The 23471-nt window shown below is 43.9% G+C and overlaps 1 protein-coding gene across 3 annotated transcripts in view; it reads left to right on the forward strand.

Annotated features, from left to right (window-relative positions):
• The window catches only part of hltf (helicase-like transcription factor), a 76335-nt gene that overhangs the window by 15351 nt on the left and 37513 nt on the right, over positions 1-23471 (forward strand). For all 3 annotated transcript variants that reach the window (XM_043702687.1, XM_043702689.1, XM_043702688.1), the window contains exons 8-15: positions 2723-2821; positions 4704-4791; positions 6040-6133; positions 9252-9331; positions 12809-12877; positions 16368-16475; positions 19522-19619; positions 19763-19906. In XM_043702687.1, coding sequence (XP_043558622.1) covers positions 2723-2821; positions 4704-4791; positions 6040-6133; positions 9252-9331; positions 12809-12877; positions 16368-16475; positions 19522-19619; positions 19763-19906 — 780 coding nt within the window. The remainder of the gene's footprint in view (positions 1-2722; positions 2822-4703; positions 4792-6039; positions 6134-9251; positions 9332-12808; positions 12878-16367; positions 16476-19521; positions 19620-19762; positions 19907-23471) is intronic.

Consider the following 23471-nt stretch of genomic DNA (forward strand, 5'->3'; position numbering starts at 1 on the left):
ATACCTTCTCCCCAGCCCTACCCCAACTTATCCCTCCACCCTGGAGGATCCCGTCCTCTCTTCCTGATGAAGGGCTTTTACCCAAAACGTCAATTTTTCCTGCTCCTCGGATGCTGACTGACCGGCTGTGCTTTCCAGCGCAACTTTAATCTAAATTCTGGTTTCCAGCATCTGCAGTCCTCACATCCCCACAGGGAAGGAGAGGCCCACCACTGTCAGAACTGGGGAAGGAAACAAATGAGAAAGCTGTAGAAAGATTGGAGGGAGGGTGACTCTATACTGAATAGGGAGAAATAAGAACTCATGATTTTCTGTAGGAAGTGAGGATCTCTCCTCAACCAGGAACAGCTGTCCCTGTAAGGCAAAGGAAAATCGCTTGTCTTCCTCTAAAGAGGAGTGGAAGCACTCTGCTTTGAAATTAATTCCACAAACACAGAAACAGGATTAGCTACTCAGTCCCTCCCAGCCTTCTGTGCAATCTGGTGAGATCTCGACCAATCTGGTTTTTGGCTCCATTTACGATCTCTGGCCTCGTTCTTTAAAGCCATTGCCGAACAATAATCAATCGATTTCCGGGGACAAGGTGATGGCCTGGTGGGATTCTCTCTGGACTGATAATTCTGAGACCCAGGTAAATTTCTGGCACCTGGATTTGAATCCTACCACGGTAGATAGTGCAATTTGAATTCAGTAAGAATCTGGAACTAAGAGTCAAGTGAAGACCATGAGTCGATTGTGATTATTGGAAAAGCCAGACTGGTTCACTAATGTCCTTTAGGGAAGATAACTGTTATCCTTGCCTGGTCTGACCTGCATGTGACTCCAGACTCTCAGCAATGTGGTTGACTCTTGATTGCCCTCTGGGCAGTATAGCATTTTTAATAAATTACTGAAGGTATGTGGTCATTGCTGGCTGGGCCCAGCAGTTATTGCCCATCCTTAGTTGCCCCTTGAAGGTGGTGGTGAGCTGCCTTCTTGAGCTGCTGCAGTCCACCTGATGTGGGTTGACCCACAATGCTTTTAGGGAGAGGATCGTGACCCAGCATCAGGGAAGGAACAGCAATGTATTTCCAAGCCAGTATGGTGAGTGGCTTGGAGGGGAACTTGCAGGTGGTGGGGTGGTGCCATGTCCTGAAATGTTTCTGACGTTAATTGACTTTGCCGTGCCTTTTTAAAATAGAAACTAATTCCTTTATGTGGGAAAATACAGAATGAAAAGGTGTAATCTTAAAAATAGAACCAGGCCAGTCATGAATGAAGTGAAAAAGAACTTAATCACTTTTAGCTTAATGGAATTGTAGAACTCGGTCTCAAAAATATACCATTGAGGTTCAATCAGTTGAAAAACTGTTTGAAAAACATCATTCACAAGATGAGGCCATCATTGCATAGCTACCGATTATTGCCAGTCCCTAATTGCCCAGAGGGATTCCGTCAATGTCTTTTGACGGAATCACTGTCTAAATTTGTGAAGGTTATTTTTAGCATCAGTAAATGCTTCTAGTTTTCTGTCAAGCGGAATTAGAGTAATTTTTAGTTTCCACAAAATGAGTTAAATGGATACCATTAGTTAGCTCCTTTGAATGGCTTTCTTCACAGATGTTTCATTTGTGAAACTTTCAAGATGCCTGTTAAGACATCCAAGTTTCTTAGGGGGCTTGGTAGGATAGTTGTGGAAAGGTGGTTTTCCCCTTGTGGCAGAGTTGAGCTCCAGAGGGCACCATCTCAGTGTAAGAGGCCATGTATTTGAGAGAGAGAGAGACAAGGAGGAATTTCTCCTCTGAGGTTAGTGAATCAGTGGAACTCTTTATCACAGAGGGCTGTTCAAGGCTGAGATAGACAGATTAAGGGATTTGAGGGTTATGGGGAAAGGGCAAGAAAGTAGAGATGAGAATTATCAAATAAGCCATGATCGTTTTGAATGGTGGAACAGACTTGATGGGCTGAATGGTCTACTTCTGTTCCAGTGTCTTATGGTCTTTAGCTCCATCTTCAATGGAAGATTGGGCTAAAGTTTTAAATGATTTGACAAACATAATCTCAGCCTTATTACATGTTAACACCACAGTGAAAGATAGGAATTGCCAGAAGAAGAAAGATCCATCTAGTTTGTTTCTTATTATCTGGGCAGTCACATGGGCCATTGGTACTGGAATTATTGAGTTTGGATGCTTCGGTCTCTAGAAGGAAGTCGTTGATAATACACAGTTCAAGAACGTGATTGTGATAGTGATTAGTTGAAAAGAGATTGAGCTGGTCAAAAAGGAAGCAACTGGGCAGTCCGCCAGTGTCCTCTCTTTGGATGAGGTTGTGTAAAGCCATTAATAACCTGGGATGTACCAGGTAAACAGGCTGCAGTGAACCAGCCTTTAAGATGCAACGTTGACCAGCAATGGTAAAGAGGCCATTCAGTGGAACAAACAGGCTTCATGTCACCAAAGCAATTGGATGAAATATTGCAAGCAACCTGAATATCTGGTGGGACTGAATCAGTTCCAAAATGTACATGTCAGCCCCAGAAGCTCGGGTATGGTTTCTTCTGCCCCTGTTGGGTGAGGCTATTTCCTTTTTGTATCCCTGAACAGGGAGAAGAGTTGGAAAGCAGCGTAGTCACTATCTTTTGATTCATGGCTGCAGTTTGTTCATGTTTGGGAGAAATAACTTTAATTACAAGTTTCCGTGTCTCATTGTAAAGTGATTTTTCTGTTTTGCATTTTCCTAGGGAAAGACCCTGTCGACTATTGCTGTAATCCTTACAAATTTTCACCAGGGAAAACCACTCCCCACGGAAAAGTTCACACCGGGGCCAGTGATGGAAGAGGTAAGAGTTAAGAGATGCCATATCATTTGGGAATTTTTTTTTTCGTGGAGTAGAATATTGCTTCTTTTTGCATGAATAGTTTAGATGAATATCATTAAATTGTGGTCAAGGCTATAAACTGCCAAACAGATTTATTAAACAATAAATGGATCAGTGAACATTGGAGCACTGTAGATTCTGCTTCATATATCTTCTGGCCTTGTGGAATGGCAGTGGGATAGGTCAGTGCACTGAGGTAAACGTTTTTTCCACTGATTTGTTCCCTGCAGTGGATCAGCTGCTTATCGCAGTTGGTGGTTTTCTGTCACTGTGTTCACCTCTTTCGGTTGTAATCCGAGCTGGGAGTGAGAGAGATGTTCTGATCCGTGTCCCATCTTTCAGCAAGCAAGGCTGGGATGGGCCTCCTGGGACTGAGTGTGATGAGTACTCCTTGGTATCCAAAGCTTCTATACCTTCCCACTAAAGCCTTGGACTTGACTGCTGATATTGTGTGACCTAACTCTCAGAAGTGTCGAGTTGCTGCTACCTGAAACCCAGTCCACCTGTGCTAATCCTCCCCATTCCTGCCCCATACTGCTACCCCCTCCTGCCCTGGTGGGGTTAGGAAACTGGAAGACAGAGGCACAGACGGAATGAGAGAAATGCAGAGAGCAAAACCACTGACCTGGGGTGGTTTAACATCTTCCAAATTGTAGGAAACAGGATTTTAAGGTCTATAAAAGGCATAGATAAGGTAGAGAACCAACAGCTTTTCCGCATGGTGGGGGAATCTTAAAACTAGAGGCCATAGATTTAAGGTGGGAGCGGGGAGATACAAAGAGTCCAGGGGGGCAATGTTTTCACATAGATGGTGGTGAGTGTCTGAAATAGTGGTGGAGGCGAGTACAATTTTGTCACTCAAACATTTGGACAGGTAACTGGATGGGTTTGGTATGGGGAGAGATATGGACTAAATGCAGGCAAGTGGGACAGTTTAATTGTGAAAACTGGGCTCATGGACAGGTTGGGCTGAAGGGTCTGTTTCGATGTTGGAAACCTCTATGACTCTATCATTACCATTGCCATGATTGCTGTCCTGTGGTTAACACAGCAGGAGATCCTTATGTAACAAAACTGGAAAAGTTGTTCAGCGCACTGTGCATTTTGTTGGCTACACCTCATGAATATGTCCCTCTGTTCAAACAGTTTGGACATCCCCACCCTATGGCCCATTTATAACTCATTAAACTGTCTAACCCCTTTTCTTATGATGGGCTTCCTTTGACTTGCGCCATGTTTTGCATATTGGCCCTGGCCAGTGACAGGGTTAATGATACAAATCCACTGCCCTCACACCTGCCTTTTATAAACAGATGGACTAATAGCCACTTTTCCAAGTTACCAATTTTCCAAAATTCCTGATGAAAGGCTTTTGCCCCAACATCGATATTCCTGCTCCTCGGATGCTGCCTGACCTGCTGTGCTTTTCCAGCACCGTGCACTTGAGATCTCCAGCATCTGCAGTCCTCACTTTTGCCTGCTTTTCCAAGTTAGCCAGTCCTGTATACTTACAGGCCATCGTGATCAAAGAATGCAGCATGGCCACCACTTACGTGGAGATGGGCTGGATCAACAGTGGACTGTGGCAAACTCTGCAATGTCTGCACTGTTGCCTGTCAGTGGTGTTGCCTGTCCCGAGAAGTTAATTCAGCGGCGACGCACGCTCAGTCCCTCTACCCACCTCCCAGGTGGTCCCACCTTGGTTGCTCCTGCTGCCCAGTCTTCTCCAGCCATCACATCTCCCTTCCTTTTCCTCCCAGATCTGAGTAATTGATGCATTTTGATGGTACAGGGATAAATTAAATAAATAAATGCTGAACTGCTTTCTACCTTCTAACTCTAGGAACCATCTGGCTTTGCTGATGCTTTGGGGAAATCTTCTGCACGTAAAGCTAACGAGGAACTATCCAATACTTTCAAAATGCAAACAGGTAAATGCATTGTGTTTACCGTAGTAATGAAGGATAGTTTCTTGAAGTTGTTAGGAGTTATTAGCGTTGGAGGCATGCTTTCTACTTGGCGTCTTTGGTTCTTGTTATAAATTCTCCATGATAGTCAGACGTTTTAAAAAATAATGTTGAGTAGAGACACCATGAGTTCTGTTCTGTTGCCACACAAGATACCTCTGGCCCTCAGGCTGTAAAAGTTTGTGTTTTTTTTTTGGCTGTGTGCCAAAAGTTAGGATCCTGTGACCTGTGTACTACAGTATCACGATGGGTATCTGGGAGTGATTGGAATGCTATAGTCAGACTACTGATGAACCACAGAAATTCCGTTGTGTTGTTCTTGGTTATTAGCCAGTGTCATTTAGTCTGTGTTTGTTTGTTTCTTGAATTTGAATTTATTTATTGTCACGTGTACCGAGGCACAGTGAAAAGCTTTGTCTTGCGAGCAATACAGGCAGATCACAGAGTTAAGTAGCATAGATAGGTAAATAATTGGTAAACAGCAGCAAAAACAAAAACACAGGTACAGGCGAATGTTAAGAGTTTGTGAGTCCATTCAATATTCTAACAACAGTAGGGTAGAAACTGTTATGAAATTGGCTAGTATGTGTGTTCAGGCTTCTGTACCTTCTCCCTGATGGTAGAGGTTGTAGAAAAACATTGCCAGGGTGAGATGGATCTTTGAGAATGCCAGTGGCCTTTCCTTGACAGCGGGCCTGGTAGATGGATTCTGTAGATGGGAGGTTGGCCTTTGTGATTGTCCAGGCCGAGTTCACGTTTAAAGGTAGTTGTTTTGGGGGAAAAAAAAGGTACCTGTTAATCTGATTGGACAGTCATGGAGGTTATTGACCATTGGTCCATTGACCAGCTGGCGAGGAACTTGTGTTGACTTCGACCGCCATGTTTATAGAAGAAAGCGAAAGGCTTTCTCAGGACTGGGTGTTTTTGAGTGCCATATTGGGAGTAGTTTCTCTTTTTGACTCCAGTACTGCGGAATGCTCTGAGGATGTGAGTAAGTTTATTTGAGAAGCTTGTGAACGTGGGGTTTGGGTAGATGTTGTGCAGTGTGTCTGTCTGCCTTACTGGACTGGAATTACATAGCGATACACTTCAGCACCAGACAGGAGTGTCTCGATCGTAGGAGAGTCCCACCTCTGCAATTTGCCAGTGCAGTCCATTTCCACCTGAGATTGTTCAATATCTGTTCCCTTTCATCATCACCGAATAATGTAGGTGCTGACAACAGGAACAAGGCCACTGTAATCGATACCACAGGAAGCATTACTTCGTCAGGATCCAAACCCCACACATCTTCATATCCCAAAAGGTAATGGACTGTCAAATTAACCTGCATCCTTGCTTCTTGTTACTACTTTCTGTATTTGTAGTTATTTGCATAATTTTAAGCAATTAATTTTTATGCTTCACGGTCCTCTGTGCCAGCTTAGTAGTCCTTTATAAACTAATTGCTGTAGGTGTGCTGGACGATGTACAATTCTGTTAAGCCTTGACATCATATGAATGCTGGCATTCTGAAGAAGTGTCGTACTGGACTTGAAAGCTTTTAACTTTGTTTCTCTCTCCACAGATACTGTCAGACCTGCTGAGTTTTTCCAACAATTTGTGGTTTTATTTCTGTCCAAGCCATCGTGTGCTGAAGCCACCAAGTGATTTTTGTCCAGATTCATTGGAATGTGGAAGAATGAGGTGACCTTAATGAAACACGCAGGGGTTTTTGGGGACCAGACAGGGTGGGTGTGGAGAGATTGTTTTCCCCCCACCCCTCCTGGGAGAGTCTCAGACCAGCGGGCATCATCTCGGACCAAGAGTTTGAGTATTCAAGACCAGACCTGAAGTACTTCCTCTCTCTGAGGATAGTGACTCTGTAGGATTCTTTACCACAGGGCTGGGTCATTAAGTATATTCAAAGGAGACAGATGTTTAATCAGTGAGGCAATCAACAATAAAAGGGAAAAGGCAGGAAAGTATGGTGGAGGATGATCAGATCAACCATCGTCACTTTGAATTCTCTCATTGAGGTTGGACGACATGGTGGCTCGGTGATTAGCATTGCTGCCTCACAGCGCCAGGGACCCGGGATTAATTCCAGCCTCGGGCGACTATCTCTGGAGTTTGTCTGTTGCCCATGTGTCTGCTCCAATTTCATCCCACAGTCCAGAGATGTGCAGATTAAGTGGATTGGCTGTGGGAAATTGCCCATAGAGTCCAGGGACCTGCAGGTTAGGTGGGTTAGCTATGGGAAATGCAGGACTACGGGGATCGGGTAGCGGGGTGAGTCTGAGTGGGATGCTCTTCGGAAGGTCAGTGTTGACTTGATGGGGCAAATGGCCTGCTTTCACACTGTAGGGATTCTATGATTCCATGAATTCAATAAAAATGTGTGGCAGAGCAGAGTCTATGGGCTGAATGGCCTACTTGTCCTACATTTCAAGGGGAGAGGTAAAAAGTTTAAGGCGATATATGTGGCAAGTACTTTACACCGAGGGTGGTAGGTGCCTGGAACGCGTTGCCAGCAGAGATGGTAGGGGCAGGCACAGTAAATTAATTTAAGATGTGTCTGGACAGATGCATGAGTAGGTGGGAAGCAAAGGGATACCGATGCTTAAGAATTCGGTGACAGGTTTAGACAGTGGATTTGGATCAGCTCAGGCTTAGAGGGCCAAAGGCCCTGTTCTTGGGCTGTAAATTTTCTTTGTTCTTTGTCTCATGCTGTTCAGGCTGTCACTCACATGCCTATTAATGTGGAGCTATTTCAACAGATACCCCAAAAGCATCTGAAATTCAGAGCAAAGCAGAAAGGAGGCATTTACACTGTGCCCTGCTGATTAGTACTTCAGTTCTCTTCCACCCTGGATACTCTGCAACATGTCATGTTCATGATAAGTTTTCTTCAGTGTTAGAAAGCTGCTGACCCTCCGCTTGGGTTACCATTTGCCCTTCTGACTCTGAAGGTTGTGTGCTTCAGTTCCCATTCCAGGGGGTTGAGCACTAAACCCAGGATGGTATTCCCAATGCAGAGCAGGGGGGTTGCTACATTGTCAGAACTACCAGCTCTTGGTTGCAATGCTTCAAGGCCAAGTGTATTTTTTAATTATTTGTTCACAGGATGTGGGTGCCGCTGGCTGGTCGAGCATTTATTGCCTATCCCTAATTCCCCAGAATCTGAGTAAGAGTCTGCCACATTGTTCTGGAGTCACGTGTGGGTCAGACCAGATAACGCTGACAGATTTCTCCCTCCCTGAAGGACATCAGTGAACCCAATGGGTTTTTCCAGCAATGATAATCGTTGCCATGAGGCTAGATTATTCTAGATTTTTATTGAATTCCAATTTTGTTCTCTGTTATGATGGGATTTGAACTCTCTTACCAGAACATGAACCTAGGTTTCTGTAAAACCACCAACCCAGTGAAATTATCATCTCCCCTTTACCTTGCGTGAGTGAGTACCGAAAATCCCACGGTTTTGACATAGGTCAGAGAAATTTTTCTGGTGTCCTGGCTGAGCCTGATCCCTCAACCCAACACTTTGAAATAAGATTTTATCAATTATTGTCTTGCTGTGCAGAAAGCACAATTTTTTTTTTAACATTGCGACAATACCTACTCTCTCTTTGAAACTACAGCCCAGGCTATAAAAGGACAGGATCTGAGTACATGGAATGTGCTGTGTATATAAATGCACCTCTCAGGTTTTCTTTTCACGCTGTGGTGGTTTCTGAATTTATTTTGCTTCTTTTCTCCCGCTTTTACCTTTTACTCAAAGCTTGTGAGAAGATTTGTAGCTCGTTGTTCCGGTCTGTTCGCCGAGCTGGGAATTTGTGTTGCAGATGTTTCGTCCCCAGTCTAGGTGACATCCTCAGTGCTTGGGAGCCTCCTGTGAAGCGCTTCTGTGATCTTTCCTCCGGCATTTATAGTGGTTTGAATCTGCCGCTTCCGGTTGTCAGTTCCAGCTGTCCGCTGCAGTGGTCGGTATATTGGGTCCAGGTCGATGTGCTTATTGATTGAATCTGTGGATGAGTTCCATGCCTCGAGGAATTCCCTGGCTGTTCTCTGTTTGGCTTGTCCTATAATAGTAGTGTTGTCCCACAAGCAACATGAATTCGACTGGGACAACACTACTATTATAGGACAAGCCAAACAGAGAACAGCCAGGGGATTCCTCGAGGCATGGAACTCATCCACAGATTCAATCAATAAGCACATCGACCTGGACCCAATATACCGACCACTGCAGCGGACAGCTGGAACTGACAACCGGAAGCGGCAGATTCAAACCACTATAAATGCCGGAGGAAAGATCACAGAAGCGCTTCACAGGAGGCTCCCAAGCACTGAGGATGTCACCGAGACAGGGGACGAAATGTCTGCACCACAAATTTACCTTTTTATTTACACTTTACCAACTAGAATGGTGTTTTGTGCAGGAAAAAAACAGAAAACGTTAAATACACGTACAGCAGCGATTCGGAAAAGGATGAAGAATGTATCTCCACAAAAAAGAAAGGTAAGTCTGTGACTGATGATCCGTTTCGTTCGCTAAATCTATCGGTACAGTTTACCCAATCCAAAACGATTTAACCAACGTGAACAACATATAATTTGATCACTTTGTTGTGAAGAGTGGGGTTATGCAGTCTGTGGATTATTGGTTCCTGTTGTAGGTTTTTATTCCCACTTTCTGCAATGTATTAGGTTTATGCTCAGCATCAGTAATCTGAGGTAATTCTAACAACGGAGTATATCCAATTTTTTCTTGCTTCAAAATACACTACAGCAGCACAGTGGTTAGCATGGCTGCCTCACAGTGCCAGGGACCTGGGTTCAATTCCCGCCTCAGGCGACTGTCTGTTTGGAGTTTGCACATTCTCCCCATGTCTGCATGGGTTTCTGCCGGGGTGCTCCAGTTTCCTCCCACAGTCCAAAGACATGCAGGTTAGGTGGACTGTCAATGCTAAAAATTGCCCCGTGGTGTTTAGGAATGTGCAGTTTAGATGGGTTAGGAGGTGATAGGGATAGTGTTGGTGGGGATGGAGGGGTGGCCCATATCCCTCTAAACCTTTTTCTTATCCATGAACCTGTCAAGTGATCAGCCTACTCTATCTCCAATCCCAGTCATTGGTCTGACTACTTCCTTTGATAGAATCCCTACAGTGTGGAAACAGGCCCTTTAGCCCAACTAGTCCACACCGACCCTCTGAAGAGTAACCCACCCAGACCGTATTGCTCTACATTTACCCCTGACTAATGCACCTAACCTACACATCCCTGGACACTAGGGCAATTTAGCATGGCCAGTTCACCTAACCTGCACATCTTTGGACTGTGGGAGGAAACCAGAGCACCCGGAAGAAACCCACGCAGACACGGGGAGAATGTGCAAACTCCACACAGACAGTTGCCCGAGTTTGGAATTGAACCCAGGTCTCAGGTGCTGTGAGGCAGCAGTGCTAACTACTGAGCCACCGTGCCACCCCAACATCTCTCAGCATTGGGTTATAGTCAAACAGGTTTATTTTGAAGTACTTGCTAGTCCATCCAGTCCCAACACTGGCACCACCTCATCAGAATCCATACACTCATTCACCCGAGGGTGGAATCAAATCCAGGTCCCTGGCGATGTGAGGCAGCAGTACTAAGCTCTGAGCCGCCATGCAAACCACCTTCCTTTACCGTGGGGCAACCTTTTTAAGAAAAATCCTCTTTCTGTATGAAGTTGTGCATCGGAACTTTGACACCATTCAGTCTCCAGCAAATGTTTGTTTGACCACTTGGCAAGCGTCGCAAACAAATCACCTACCACGGCCAGTTTAATTAATTAACTCAGTAGGATTTTCTTGTGTCTCCTTGGAAAGAATGGGTTTTTTAATGTCGAGATTTGACTTTAACTTTCCACCAGGTTAATGCCATTCAGTTGACCATCTGGTGTTTTACAAGGCACAACTCTGTGCCACCACAGATTAGCTGATAAATAGTCCACATCTGATTCCTGTGTCTGTTCTTGAGTTTCTGTGACCACTCAGTCCATTCCTGCTGAGTTGCAAGAACATAAAACATAGGAGCAGAAATTAGGCCATTCGGCCCGAGTCTACTCCACCGTTCAAGCATGGCCGAAAAGTTTCTCAACCCCATTCTCCCGCTTTCTCCACATAACCCTTGATCGTTTTGACACTCAAGAACCTATCTATCTCCGTCTTAAATATACTCAGTGACCTGGCCTCCATAGCTTCAGTCTCTCTGGCTGAAGAAGTTTCTCCTTATCTCCATTCTAAAAGGTCTTCCCTTTTACTCTAAGGCAGTGCCCTCCTGTCTCCTACCAATGGAAACATACAGAACATAGAACAGTACAGCACAGAACAGGCTCTTTGGCCCATGATGTTGTGCTGAGATTTAATTCTAATGTAAAATATAATAACTTAACCTACACACCCCTCAACTCACTGCTCTCCATGTGCCTGTCCAGCAGTCGCTTAAATGTCCCCAATGACTCCGCTTCCACCACTACTGCTGGCAACGCATTCCATGCATTCACAGCTCTCTGCATAAAGAACCTACCTCTGATGTCACCTCTATACCTTCCTCCTAATATCTTCAAACTATGACTCCTCGTACCAGTCAACCCTGCTCTGGGGAAAAGTCTCTGGCTATTGACTCCAACTATTCCACTCATTATTTTGTACACCTCAATCAGGCCACCTCCCTCCTTCCTCCTTTCCAGAGAGAAAAGTCTGAGCTTTTTCAGCCTGCCTTCATAAGGCAAGCCCTCCAGTCCAGGCAGCATCCTGGTAAACCTGCTTTGCACCCTCTCCAAAGCCTCTGTATCTTTCCTAAAGTAGGGGCACCACAATTGGACACAATATTCCAAGTGTGGTCTCACCAGGGATTCGTAGAGCTGTAGCAAAACCTCGCAGCTTTTAAACTCGATCCCCCTATTAATGAAAGCCAAAACACCATATGCTTTCTTAACAACCCTATCCGCTTGGGTGGCAACTTTGAGGGATCTATGTACTTGAACACCAAGATCCCTCTGTTCCTCCACACTGCCAAGAATCCTGTCTTTAATCCTATATTCAGCATTCGAGTCCGACCTTCCAAAATGCATCACTTTGCATTTATCCAGATTGAACTCCATCTGCCATTTCTCAGCCCAGCTCTGCAACCTGTCTATGTCGCACTGCAGCCTGCAGTAGCCCCCCATACTATAGGCGACACCTCCAACCTTTGTGTCATCTGCAAATTTACTAACCCACCCCTCAACCTCCTCATCCAAGTCATTTATAAAAACTACAAAGAGCAGAGGCCCCAAGTACAGAGCCCTGCAGGACACCATTCAACACTGACCTCCAGGCAGAATACTTTCCATCTACAACCACTCTCTTGCCTTCTGTCAGCCAGCCAATTCTGAATCCACATCTACTCTGTCCAGGCCATTCAGTATTCTGTATGTTTCAATTAGATCGTCCCTCGCCCTTCTAAACTCCATTGAATATAGATCCAGAGACCTCAAGCATTCCTCATATGTTAAGCTTTTCATTCCTGGGACTGTTCTTGTGAACCTCCTCTGAACATGCCCCAGGGTTAGTGTGTCCTTCCTGAGACATGGGACCCAAAGCTGCACACACTGCCCCAAAGGTGCTTGATGTTCACACACATTCATAAAATCATCACGTCATACAGCACAGAAACTGACCCTGCTGTTCATTCCTTCAGCAAAACAGAAACACTTCAAAACCAGTGACCTTTGGAATTAGCATGTCATCACTAGGCCTCTTCAGTTTTCTCCTCATTTGAGTTAATTTCATTTAATTTCATTTTGGATAATCCAGCAAATTTTGGGTTCATATCCCCACTCTGTTGGAACAGTGCTGGTGCTTCAGAGAGGTTCTTAATTAACTGTAAACTGTGTGTTTTGAAACGTTTTGAGGTTGTGAAAGGCATTGAAGTGTAACAAGCTCTTTCAAAAGTCGTGGCTTTTTTTTCGCAGTGAAAACGCAACAGAAAAGTGCAACGGGTAAACGAACGGAATGGAACGCCACAAGTAGCGGGAGAAAAGGTGAACCGTTCAAAGTACACTCCGGTTTAAAGAGGATAGTTTCCATATATTTGGTGTAAAATGACATCGATTTTCGGAAATATCCCTGAGTAAATTCTAGGGAGGTCAGTTCTCTCTGTCTGCCAAAACTTTAAAGCCATTGGTTCCACATCAAAAAAAAAGGCCCTTTGGCCAATCAAGTCTCTGCCAGTCCAAAGCAAGCACTTAACTATTCTAATCCATATCCCTTGCTGAAAATGTGTTGCTGGAAAAGCGCAGCAGGTCAGGCAACATCCGAGGAGCAGGAGAATCGACGTTTCAGGAATTCCTGAAGAAGGGCTCATGCCCGAAACGTCGATTCTCCTGTTCCTTGGATGTTGCCTGACCTGCTGCACTTTTCCAGCAACACATTTTCAGCTCTGATCTCCAGCATCTGCAGCCCTCATTTTCTCCTAATCCATATCCCTTGCCATCCAGGGTTCACTGAATTTGTTGATCCTACCTTTTATCTTTAATGGAAGGTGTGAGAAGTGTAAACCTGTTTTCATTCCTGTGGGTGGGACTGTCTTTAAGGTGTTTTGCTACTGACTGCTACTTGCACAGAGAAAGTGGTGATGAGCTGCCGCCTTGTGGGTATATATTGCGGGTCCTTTAGGTTGACCAGGAACCGAAAGCTGGAAACTCCCTGGGTAGGATACTCCCTGCCCCTGAAAGGATGTGGACACTGGAGGTTCAGTTGGTAAAGACCACTGTGATTGGCAAGTACAGAACAATGGGATACTCGACATTAAGGGGGAAATAAAAGTCCTGGTTTTCCACCCAAGCTTTTAATGGTGAGAGGGGAATCTCGCTAATGAGTGGTGAATGACCCATTGGCTAATCAGGAAATGTGTGATGCTTGCTATCTTACAGTGGAGATATTCTAGACTATAGCAGTTCCCAAAATGAAAGTCTAAGTGGGTTCCTGTTGCTCCAGTTTACTCCTCCAGCTATCCATCTTGGATAGTATTTCTCCCACACCTTAGGGCACACTCCGTGACCCACGGTTGTCTGCACTCTCCATTCACTAAGTTGGCATTAGCAAAGCACCAGCCTTACCTTGTCATCAGGGGTTTCTGTTCTGATACATTTCAGCACTTTGGAGCTCACAGACCCATTGCAGTGCCACACTGCTGCCAGTCTCATGACCTGGAACGGGGTATCTCTCTGGACTCTTAACTTGCTTTCTTACGGACTGACTTTGTGCCTGTTCACTTTGGATGCTCACAACATTGCCTTTTAGCACCGGCAGTCCTGTTTGACCTGTTTGACAACTATGTGCAGTCACGTGAGACTGTCGTTAGTCTCCATGCTGGTCATCTGCCAGTCTGGAAAGGTGGCGCTGTATCTGGATGAAGTAGGATGCGCCAAGGGCAAGAAGGGTTATTTTTAGGTGGGGGATGAGGAGAGGTGTGTGTGGTGTGCATTAGTTGAGAACTACTGAGGGGAAAATGCTGCATGCAGTATTGAGCGTGGTACATGGACCTTGCTGGGCAGTGAGTGGAGGAGCAGAGTTAGAATGAATGTGAGGTAGCAGAGAGAAGATGGTGGAGAACACCTTGTGGCATCACTGCACACTTCTCAAAACCCTGGACATCGCACTGACCCAAGTGGCTACTTCAGACCAGACTATTATGGTTTGACATGGTGTGCTGCAGGGAGTCGGTCAGACAGCATAGAAGCAGACTTTCCAGATCAACGGATCCATGCCAGCCAGATATTCTAAACTGAATTTAGTCCCATTTGCCTGCATTTGGCCCATATCCCTTTAAATCTTTCCTATCCCTGTCCAAATGTCTTTTAAATACTGTGATTGGACCCATCTCTACCACTTCCTCTAGCAGCTCGTTCCATTTACAAACTGCTCTCAATGTGAAAAAATTGCCCCTCAGGTCCTTTTTAAATCTTTCCCCTCTCACCTAAAACCTATGCCCTCTGGTTTTGAACTCCCCTAACCTGGGCAAAAGATCTTGGCTATACACCTTATTTATGCCCCTCACGATTTTATAAACATCTATAAGGTCACCCTCCTACGCTCCAGTGAAAAAGGCGCAGTCTATCCAGCCTCTCTTTATAACTCAAACCCTCCAGTCCCAGTAGCACCCTTTCCAATTTAATAACAACCTTCTTCTAGCAGAGCAACCAGAATTGAATACAGTACACCAGAAGATCCTGAACCAGGGATCATATCTCTGTTGGGGAATGGAAAAGCTGCTATGTGGATGTCTGTTAAATGCTAATAAGGTGAGCAGTGGGAATTGTGTGAGGTAACTCAAGAGTTCGCAGAGAGAGAAACTCCCTGTGATGTTCCCCGAGTTTGACGCTCAGCTGATTTGTGGCAAAATTCAGCCCATTTGAGATATTTTTCAATCCTGTTGATTTTACTCATAGTACTGGACTCGAAAAGTTAACTTAGACGAAATGTCTGCAAATCAACTTCCCAGCTTGGTGAACATACCCATAACTACGACAAACGTTGACTCTTGTTCGTCTCCACAGATGCTGCCGACCAGCTGAGTTTCTCCAGCTATGTCTGCTTTTGTTAATTTCAGTTGTAGATTTGATTTCGTGGCTGTTTTGGGATACATAGTTTTGTTTTGTTGGCTATAATTTACACAATACTGTGAGACCTGGATAGAGTGGATGTGGAGAAGATAGTCCCACAAATCAGAGAGACTAGGACCCGAGGGCACAGCCTCTGCCTCAGTGAAGGGATGACCCTTTAGGACTGAGATGAGGAGGAATTTCTTCAGCCAGAGGGTGATGAATCTGTCGGTGAGTGTACTTAAGTCAGATTGTTGATTGTTAAGGAGATCAAGGGTGACCGGGAGAAGGCAGGAGAATGGGGTCGACAAAGCCATCAGCCATGATTGAATTGAGGAGCCAATTCAGAAGGCCGAATGGCCTAATTCTGCTCCTGTATCTTGAGGTCTGATAGTCTTGTTTTAGGGGGATGTGCTTGAACAGATGGTTCCCCTATAAATGGAAATCTTTTTGCAATTGAAAGAATGTTTTTATTATTTTATTCACAGAATGAGGGCGTTGCTGGCTAGGCCAGCCTTTATTGCCCATCCCTAATTGCCCAGAGGGCAGTTAAGGGTCAACTACATTGCTGTGGGTCTGGAGTCACATGTAGGCCAGGCCAGGTAAGGATGGCATTTTCCTTCCCTAAAGGACATTAGTGAACCGGATGGATTTTTCTGACAATTGACAATGGGGTCATGGTCATCATTAGATTTAGTTCCCAGATTTTCATTTTTTATTGAGATCTAATTCCACCATCTGCCGTGGTGGGATTTGAACCAGGGTCCCTAGAACATTATCTGAGTCTCTGGGTTAGCAGTCCAGTGATAATACCATTAGGCCATTGTTTTTGCAGGAGGCAATGTGCAAGTTTATGAAAAAGAATGAAATAACCAGTCTCCTTGAAATAATTATTGCATTTTAAATGTAGTTTTCTTTTATTTGCCAGGCACTGCAGAGAGCAAGTCGCAGTCTAGTTGTGGCCTAATGGAGGATATTGATTTTGCAGCTGCTCTTGGCGGTGCTTCCAGTTCCACTTTAAAAAAGATCAAGAAAGGTAATACTTTATTTATGTGGGTAACTTGAGTTTAATTTTATCTTCCCTTCCCTGGCAGTTCTTCTGTTGTATGTAAATTCCAGCAAACTACTGTTAATTCAGCTACTGATTAAAGAAATCCCACAGGACATTCAAATACTGAAACAATTATTTAAACTTTACTGCATGAAGCAGCAAAATAAGACCTCACAGGTAAGCAAGTTAAGCTATTACCTGATTAATGGTGGAATGGTCCTAACCAACAGTGTCTTGTCGTTGAGTATGTCCAGATTTCAATTTATGTGTGGTGTGGTTCTCCAGAGTTCTGCTGAAGCTGAATTCTTATAGGATTTTCTATCTTGTTAAACTCATGGTGTGATATTATTTATGACACTTCTGCAGCTTGCTTGCTTTCTTATTGGGAGTGACAATCAGCTATTCTCAACCTACATCTCTGTTCCTTGTTACATTTGATGTTAGCTGTTTGTTCCAAATAGCTCCTGTTCTGCCATTAACTCCTTAAATTCTTCTACAAGGCAATCCTTTTCAAAGAATCCCTACAGTGTCAAAACAGGCCATTTGGCCATCAAGTCCACACCAACTCTCCTAAGAGCATCCCACCCAAATCTGGATTAGAGTGTGCTCGAAAAGCACAGCAGGTCAGGCATCATCCAAGGAGCAGGAAAATTGACGTTTCGGGCAAAAGCCCTCATCTCCCTACCCTATCACTCTGCATTTTCCATGGTTAATCTACCTAACCCACACATCCCTGGACACTATGGGGTAATTTAGCATAGCCAATCCTCCTAACTTGCACATCTTTGTACTGTGGGAGGAAACTGGAGCACCTGGAGGAAACCCACACAGACACGGGGAGAATATGCAAACTGCAATTCCAGCCCGAGGCTGGAATTGAACCCAGGTCCCTGGTGCTGTGAGGTGGCAGTGCTAACCACTGAGCCACCATACATACTGACATAAGGCAGCCAGTTACTAAACAGTTGTTTAAAATAGTTTTTTTATTGTAGAGGTTTGACTCCGTTGCTTCCCAGGCATGGCTAATTGGCATATTTTTAAATCCTTGTCCATTTCACCTCCGGAAACAGTTTATTCCTGAAAGACTTATTGCTGGTTCTTTTCATCCATGAACAACTAGTAAAGTTCTGGAGTTAACATTGTCACACTTTGGATGTAGGTTTGCTCGCTGAGCTGGATGGTTCATTTTCAGACGTTTCGTCACCCTACTAGGTAACATCTTCAGTGGGCCTCTGGGCAAAGCACTGTTAATTTCTGCTTTCTATTTATATATTTGGGTTGGTGATGTCATTTCCTGTTTATTTTCTCAGGGGGTGGTAGATGGGGTCTAACTTGATGTGTTTGTTGATAGAGTTCCGGTTAGAATGCCATGCTTCTATTTAGCCTCTCATGACTGTGGTAGCAATTCACTCGCTTACAATTCTCCTGACTGTGTACAATTTTTTTTTAGTTCTATTGAGTTCTCATTGAAAATTACTGTTGAAATCTGAGCCTTCAGCAGTGCATTCTATAATCCTCGTTCTCCATGTAAAATAAGGGATTCCTTTAAGCCTTTTTTTTCCTCCACTCTATATTCTTTTACAACCTAATTGGAATGCTTTTTTTCTTCATTCATTCACAAGATGAGGGCATCGCTGGCTGGGTCAGCATTTCTTGCCCATCTCTAATTGCCCAGAGGGCAGTTAAGAGTCAGCCACCTTGCTGCGGGTCTGGAGTCACTTGTAGGCCAGACTGGATAAGGATGGCAGTTACCTTCCCTAAAGAACATTTTAGCGAACCAGATGGGTTTTTTTACAGCAATCGACAATACATTCAGGGTCACTATTAAACCCTTTGTTCCATGTTTTTTGTTTTAAAAAGTTCAGTTCAAGTTCCACCATTAGCCCTGGTGAAATTTCAACCAAGATTAACAGGTCCAGCGCTAATACCATGAAGCCATCGCTTCCCTGTCTTGTGTTTCTTTGTAGATTTCCGAACTAGTGGAGTCTCAGGTTACAACATTTTCAATGGTACAAAGTCACTGAAGAAGAATTAATGATTTGGAGATCCTGGTGTTGGATTGGGGTGTACAAAGTTAAAAATTGGAAGCTAGTGCTTCCAGTTAAACCTGTTGGACTATAACCTGGTATTGTGTGATTTTAAAGAATTAACACCTGCAATATATTTGGAGCCTTTAGGTGGTGCTAGTGGAGCATTCTCAAATTCCATATTCCAATATCTCTCCAATTCCTGCAGTTCATAGGCAGCAAGGTGTATTTAATTCCTTAGATTGAGAATTACAATACAGTGAATGTTCAGGTGAGTGAAGATTCTTAGTCTGGGTAAGAGATCCATGGGATGAATGCTTAAGAAACAGGAAGGCAAGGTGGAGCAAACTGGTCAGGTTACAAAACCTTTGTTTTATGATGGATACTCAACAATATCTGGTAACAGAAAATCGCTCTTGGACAGAAATGTAAGCAATTTTTAAAAAACCTCAGTTCAATTTATCTGACCCCTTAAAATAGTAAAATATCGTAAGGTACATCAGAGCAATTATTGAGCAAAGATCGACAGTGTGCTCCATAATTAAATATTAGGGCAAGTGACCAGAAGCTTAGTCAAGCAAATAGATTTTAAAGCTGGTTAAGAATAGAGGGGATTAGGGAGGGATTCCACAGGCCATCAAAGCTGAGTAATGATCAAATTATTTTATGCCAAATCTACTTACTAAGTTATACATGTTATCAGACTTAAAAAGCTAACTTAATGTTAAAAGGAACTCAATGTTCAGTTGCTCAGGCAGCATCTGTATAGAGAGAAAGTTGCTCACATTTTCAGCTTGAAGACTGCTCATATTTATCGAAATTTGTTTTTGTGTTTGATCAGGCTAAAGCTTGTTTTCATTGTTGTCGGTCATTCCTGAGCTCTGAAGAAAGGTCAGCTTGGAATGCTGGCCCTACATCCTCTCTCCTGTCTGACCCACTGAACATTCTTTCAGGATTTCAGCTTCTCCAATGTTTCAATTTTGTTTGGGTTTTTTTTTTTTTAGGTTGTCCAAGCTCACAGCCCAGCACTAATACAGCGGCTAATGCAAAGGCGAGATCGACCCTGATAGTTTGTCCTCTCTCTGTGCTCAGTAACTGGATTGTAAGTGCACTTTGCCAACTTTGAATCATTCCTTCCAAATTTGGTTGAAGTCTTTGTCAATTTATTCCTCCTTGTTACTTTCAGTCCCGAAGGTACAACAACAGAACAATTGAAATAACTTGAAGTGCAAATCTATCTTTCAGGATCAGTTTGAGCGACATTTATGTCCCGATGTGAAATTGAATATGTATCTTTATTACGGCTCTGAGAGAAATAAGACTGCATCATTCCTCGCTGAGCAGGATATTGTACTGACCACCTACAATACGTTAACAGTCGATTATGGGGTAGGTGGTGAATATTAAATTGTTAAACTGTGAAGTCCATCGCTGTCATTGGTTTGCATGCTTTTTGGGCTGGTCAAGTCAAAACCCTTAGAACTTTGGAATGTAACCTTTTGTTTTTCAGACTGTTAAATGCTCCTTGAAAGTGGTCCTGAATTCTGAGATGTTCCTTTAAAAGTCCCCGTTCAGTGTCCTTTTAGAGGAGTGACTGTGTTTTTGCCATTTCACACGCTGCAGAAACCACTTTTTCATACAACAGTTTGCATTTTAATGGCGCCTCTTAGCGCAGTAAAGCATCCCAGACAAAGAAATTTAAAGGAAATGGATGCTGAGCCAAAGAAGGGGATTAGGGAGGGCAGATTTAAATCTTTGTCCAAGCCTTTATCGGTCAGAGTATTGAGTACAGGAGTTGGGAGGTCATGTTGCGGCTGTACAGGACATTGGTTAGGCCCCTGTTGGAATATTGCGTGCAATCCTTCCTATCGGAAAGATGTTGTGAAACTTGAAAGGGTTCAGAAAAGATTTACAAGGATGTTGCCAAAGTTGGAGGAATTGAGTTATAGGGAGAGGCTGAACAGGCTGGAGCTGTTTTCCCTGGAGCGTCGGAGGCTGAGGGGTGACCTTATAAAGGTTTACAAAATTATGAGGGGCATGGATAGGATAAATAGACAAAGTCTTTTCCCTGGGTGGGAGAGTCCAGAACTAGAGGGCATAGGTTTAGGGTGAGAGGGGAAAGGTATAAACGAGACCTACGGGACAACTTTTTCACACAGAGGGTGGTACATGTACGGAATGAGCTGCCAGAGGAAGTGGTGGAGGCTGGTACAATTGCAACATTTAAGAGGCATTTGGATGGGTATATGAATAGGAAGGGTTTGGAGGGATATGGGCCGGGTGCAGGCAGGTGGGACTAGATTAGGCTGCGATATCTGGTCAGCAGGGACGGGTTGGACCGAAGGGTCTGTTTCCATGCTGTACATCTCTCTGACGTTGATTTTTAAAAGCTGGCCAATTGAAGACCCCACCCATCCTGGTTATTTTCTCCTCCATCATCTTCCGTCGGGCAGAAGTCATAAACGTTTGTATATACATATGAATAGATTCAAGTCAGCTCCTTCCCTGCCGTTAGCAAACTTCTGAATGGACCTCTCCAATTTTAAATTTAATATTGATCTTGCTCTCTGTGCACTGTCTCTGCAGCCGTAACATTGTATTCCACTACCCTATTGGACTGAATCATAGAATCCCTACAGTGTGGAAGTCTGTCCTTCGGCCCAGCAAGTCCACACCGACTCTCTGAAGAGTATCCTAACCAGACCCGTTCCCCTATTATTCTACGTTTACCCCTGACTAATGGACCTAACCTACACATCCCTGAACTCTATGGGCAATATAACTTGACTAATTCACCTAACCTGCACATCTTTGGATTATGGGAGGAAACCAGAGCAAACCCATGCAGGCACAGGGAGAACATGCAAACTCCACACAGACAGTCACCCAGGCTGGAACTGAACCCAGGCCCTTGACGCTGTGATGCTGCCGTCCTAACCACTGAGCCACAATGTCACCACTGCACACAAAACAAAACTTTTCACTGTACCTAGTTACGTGACAATAATAAATCAAATTCAGGAAGGAGAGGCAGAACGATTTAGGGGAGTTCTGGAGGGTGGGACCTAGGCAGCTTGAATGCCCATGTGCTGGGGGCAATGGGAGGGCTGAGGGAAAGACTGCTGCAGATAAAACATGGCAATCGGTTGAGGGTTGGTAAGGCTGGAAGAGTGATGTGGAGGGATAGGTAAACAGAAGGAATTGAAGAACAAGTTATTTTACATGTGAGGCAATGGCTTAGAGCCAATCATATTTTAGCCTGGGTGGTGAGCAAGTGTGATAAATTGTGGGATAAGATGCAGAGAGTTTTTGGCTGAGGATAGGTAGCTGTTCAGGAGAGGAATTGAGTAGCCATTGGAGTTGGATGTAGCACTTCAATGGATGGAAGTTTAGTGGGCAGGCGGCGGCAGGGAGCAGGCACAGTCTACGTACTGAATGATTTGCCATAGTTCTAATCAATGATGGAGCAGGCTCGAAGGGCCGAATGGCCTATTCCTGCTCCCATTTTCTAAGTACGGGCAGGTTACGATAGGTTTAGCAGCATCCAATATTGTTAATGTGGTACTTTACAAATTTAGTGTACAGAAAATGTGGCAATGAAAACTCAGCTGAGGTCATTCAGATCTTTTCAGTTTGAACCAGTATTACTGATGAGCAGGAAATAGTATTGATTTCCCTACCTCCTAGTTGCTGTCAAAGGTGCGCATATAATTGTGACACCTATTTCCCCATCACAGGATTTATATTATCAAAAGGGTCTTAATGATTAAATGGCAGGGAAATGGAGAATATGTGATGCAGTATCTGAGGAAGTTAACACGGTTAAAAGCAATGGGAACTGACATTAACTGAAGGTCAGGAATATTTTGATTCCTGCATGGGTTATGATGACAAACAGGCGTGGGCACAGTACTTCAACTGAATTAATAATGCAACAGAGTTGTAATCGAAGTTGCTTCCATTATGCTGTGCTCCGCGATATTCAGTTAGGGGAGAGTTACACATTTGAAATGAGGATGGACCTGCTATACAACATGATGTTTAAAACCATAAAACAGTATTGTTTGCAATGGAAGACTAAATATTTTATGCATTTTCTTTGTGTGTGTGTGGTGTGTATGTATGAATCTGTTTGTGTTGGTTGTGTGTAAATGTGCTGAAGGTTACCTATCAGACAACATTTGACTACAGTACTTTTAAAAGTATCTTATAGGCTGCTTTGGGATAACCTGATGTCATGAGGAGCACTATATAAATACAGTTCTTACTTCAAGAACAGCCACAGAATTAATTCCAAGTGTAACTATGTTTACTTATGACAAAGGATTAGAGCTCATGTGTAGAGGGGAACATTTATCAGGGACACCTTTTTGATTTAGCTACCTGAATTTTTCACAGTCCTCCAAAGCATCATTAACAATATTGAGCTGTTTTTATAATGACTCGGTAATGTTGAAAATCTTTTTCTACCTTTCAGATGTAATTATGACTCTTTTATAGCTGTAGAATCTGAGAAAAGGTAGGGCATGATTTCCCTGTCACTTGGGTGTATAAGTGGTAGTGTGGATGAACCACTCGTTATAGAAATGGACTGATTTCATTTTGCTTGGTTTGTACCACAATGAAAGCAGGGTGGTTTCTGCTCCTGGTGACCAGAGCACACCCTAGGTGGCAAGTGGGCAATCTAACCCTTCAGGTACTTGAGCTTGAAGATTAAAAATGGTAACTTCCTGGTTTTATGTAAAATTTAGCCCATGGCAAATGGAGTTTAATATAGATAAATGTGAGGTCTTGCATTTTGGAAAGTCAAATCAAGGTAGGAGTTTTTTGGTAGGGCCTTAAGGAGTGTAGCGAAACAGACGGACCTTGGAGTTCAGGCGCATGGTTCTCTGAAAGTGGTGTCACGGGCAGACAGGGCAGTGAAGGCGGCTTTTGGCACACTGGCCTTCATCAG

Source organism: Chiloscyllium plagiosum, chromosome 13 (genome assembly GCF_004010195.1).
Source record: "Chiloscyllium plagiosum isolate BGI_BamShark_2017 chromosome 13, ASM401019v2, whole genome shotgun sequence".
Lineage (NCBI taxonomy): Eukaryota > Metazoa > Chordata > Chondrichthyes > Orectolobiformes > Hemiscylliidae > Chiloscyllium > Chiloscyllium plagiosum.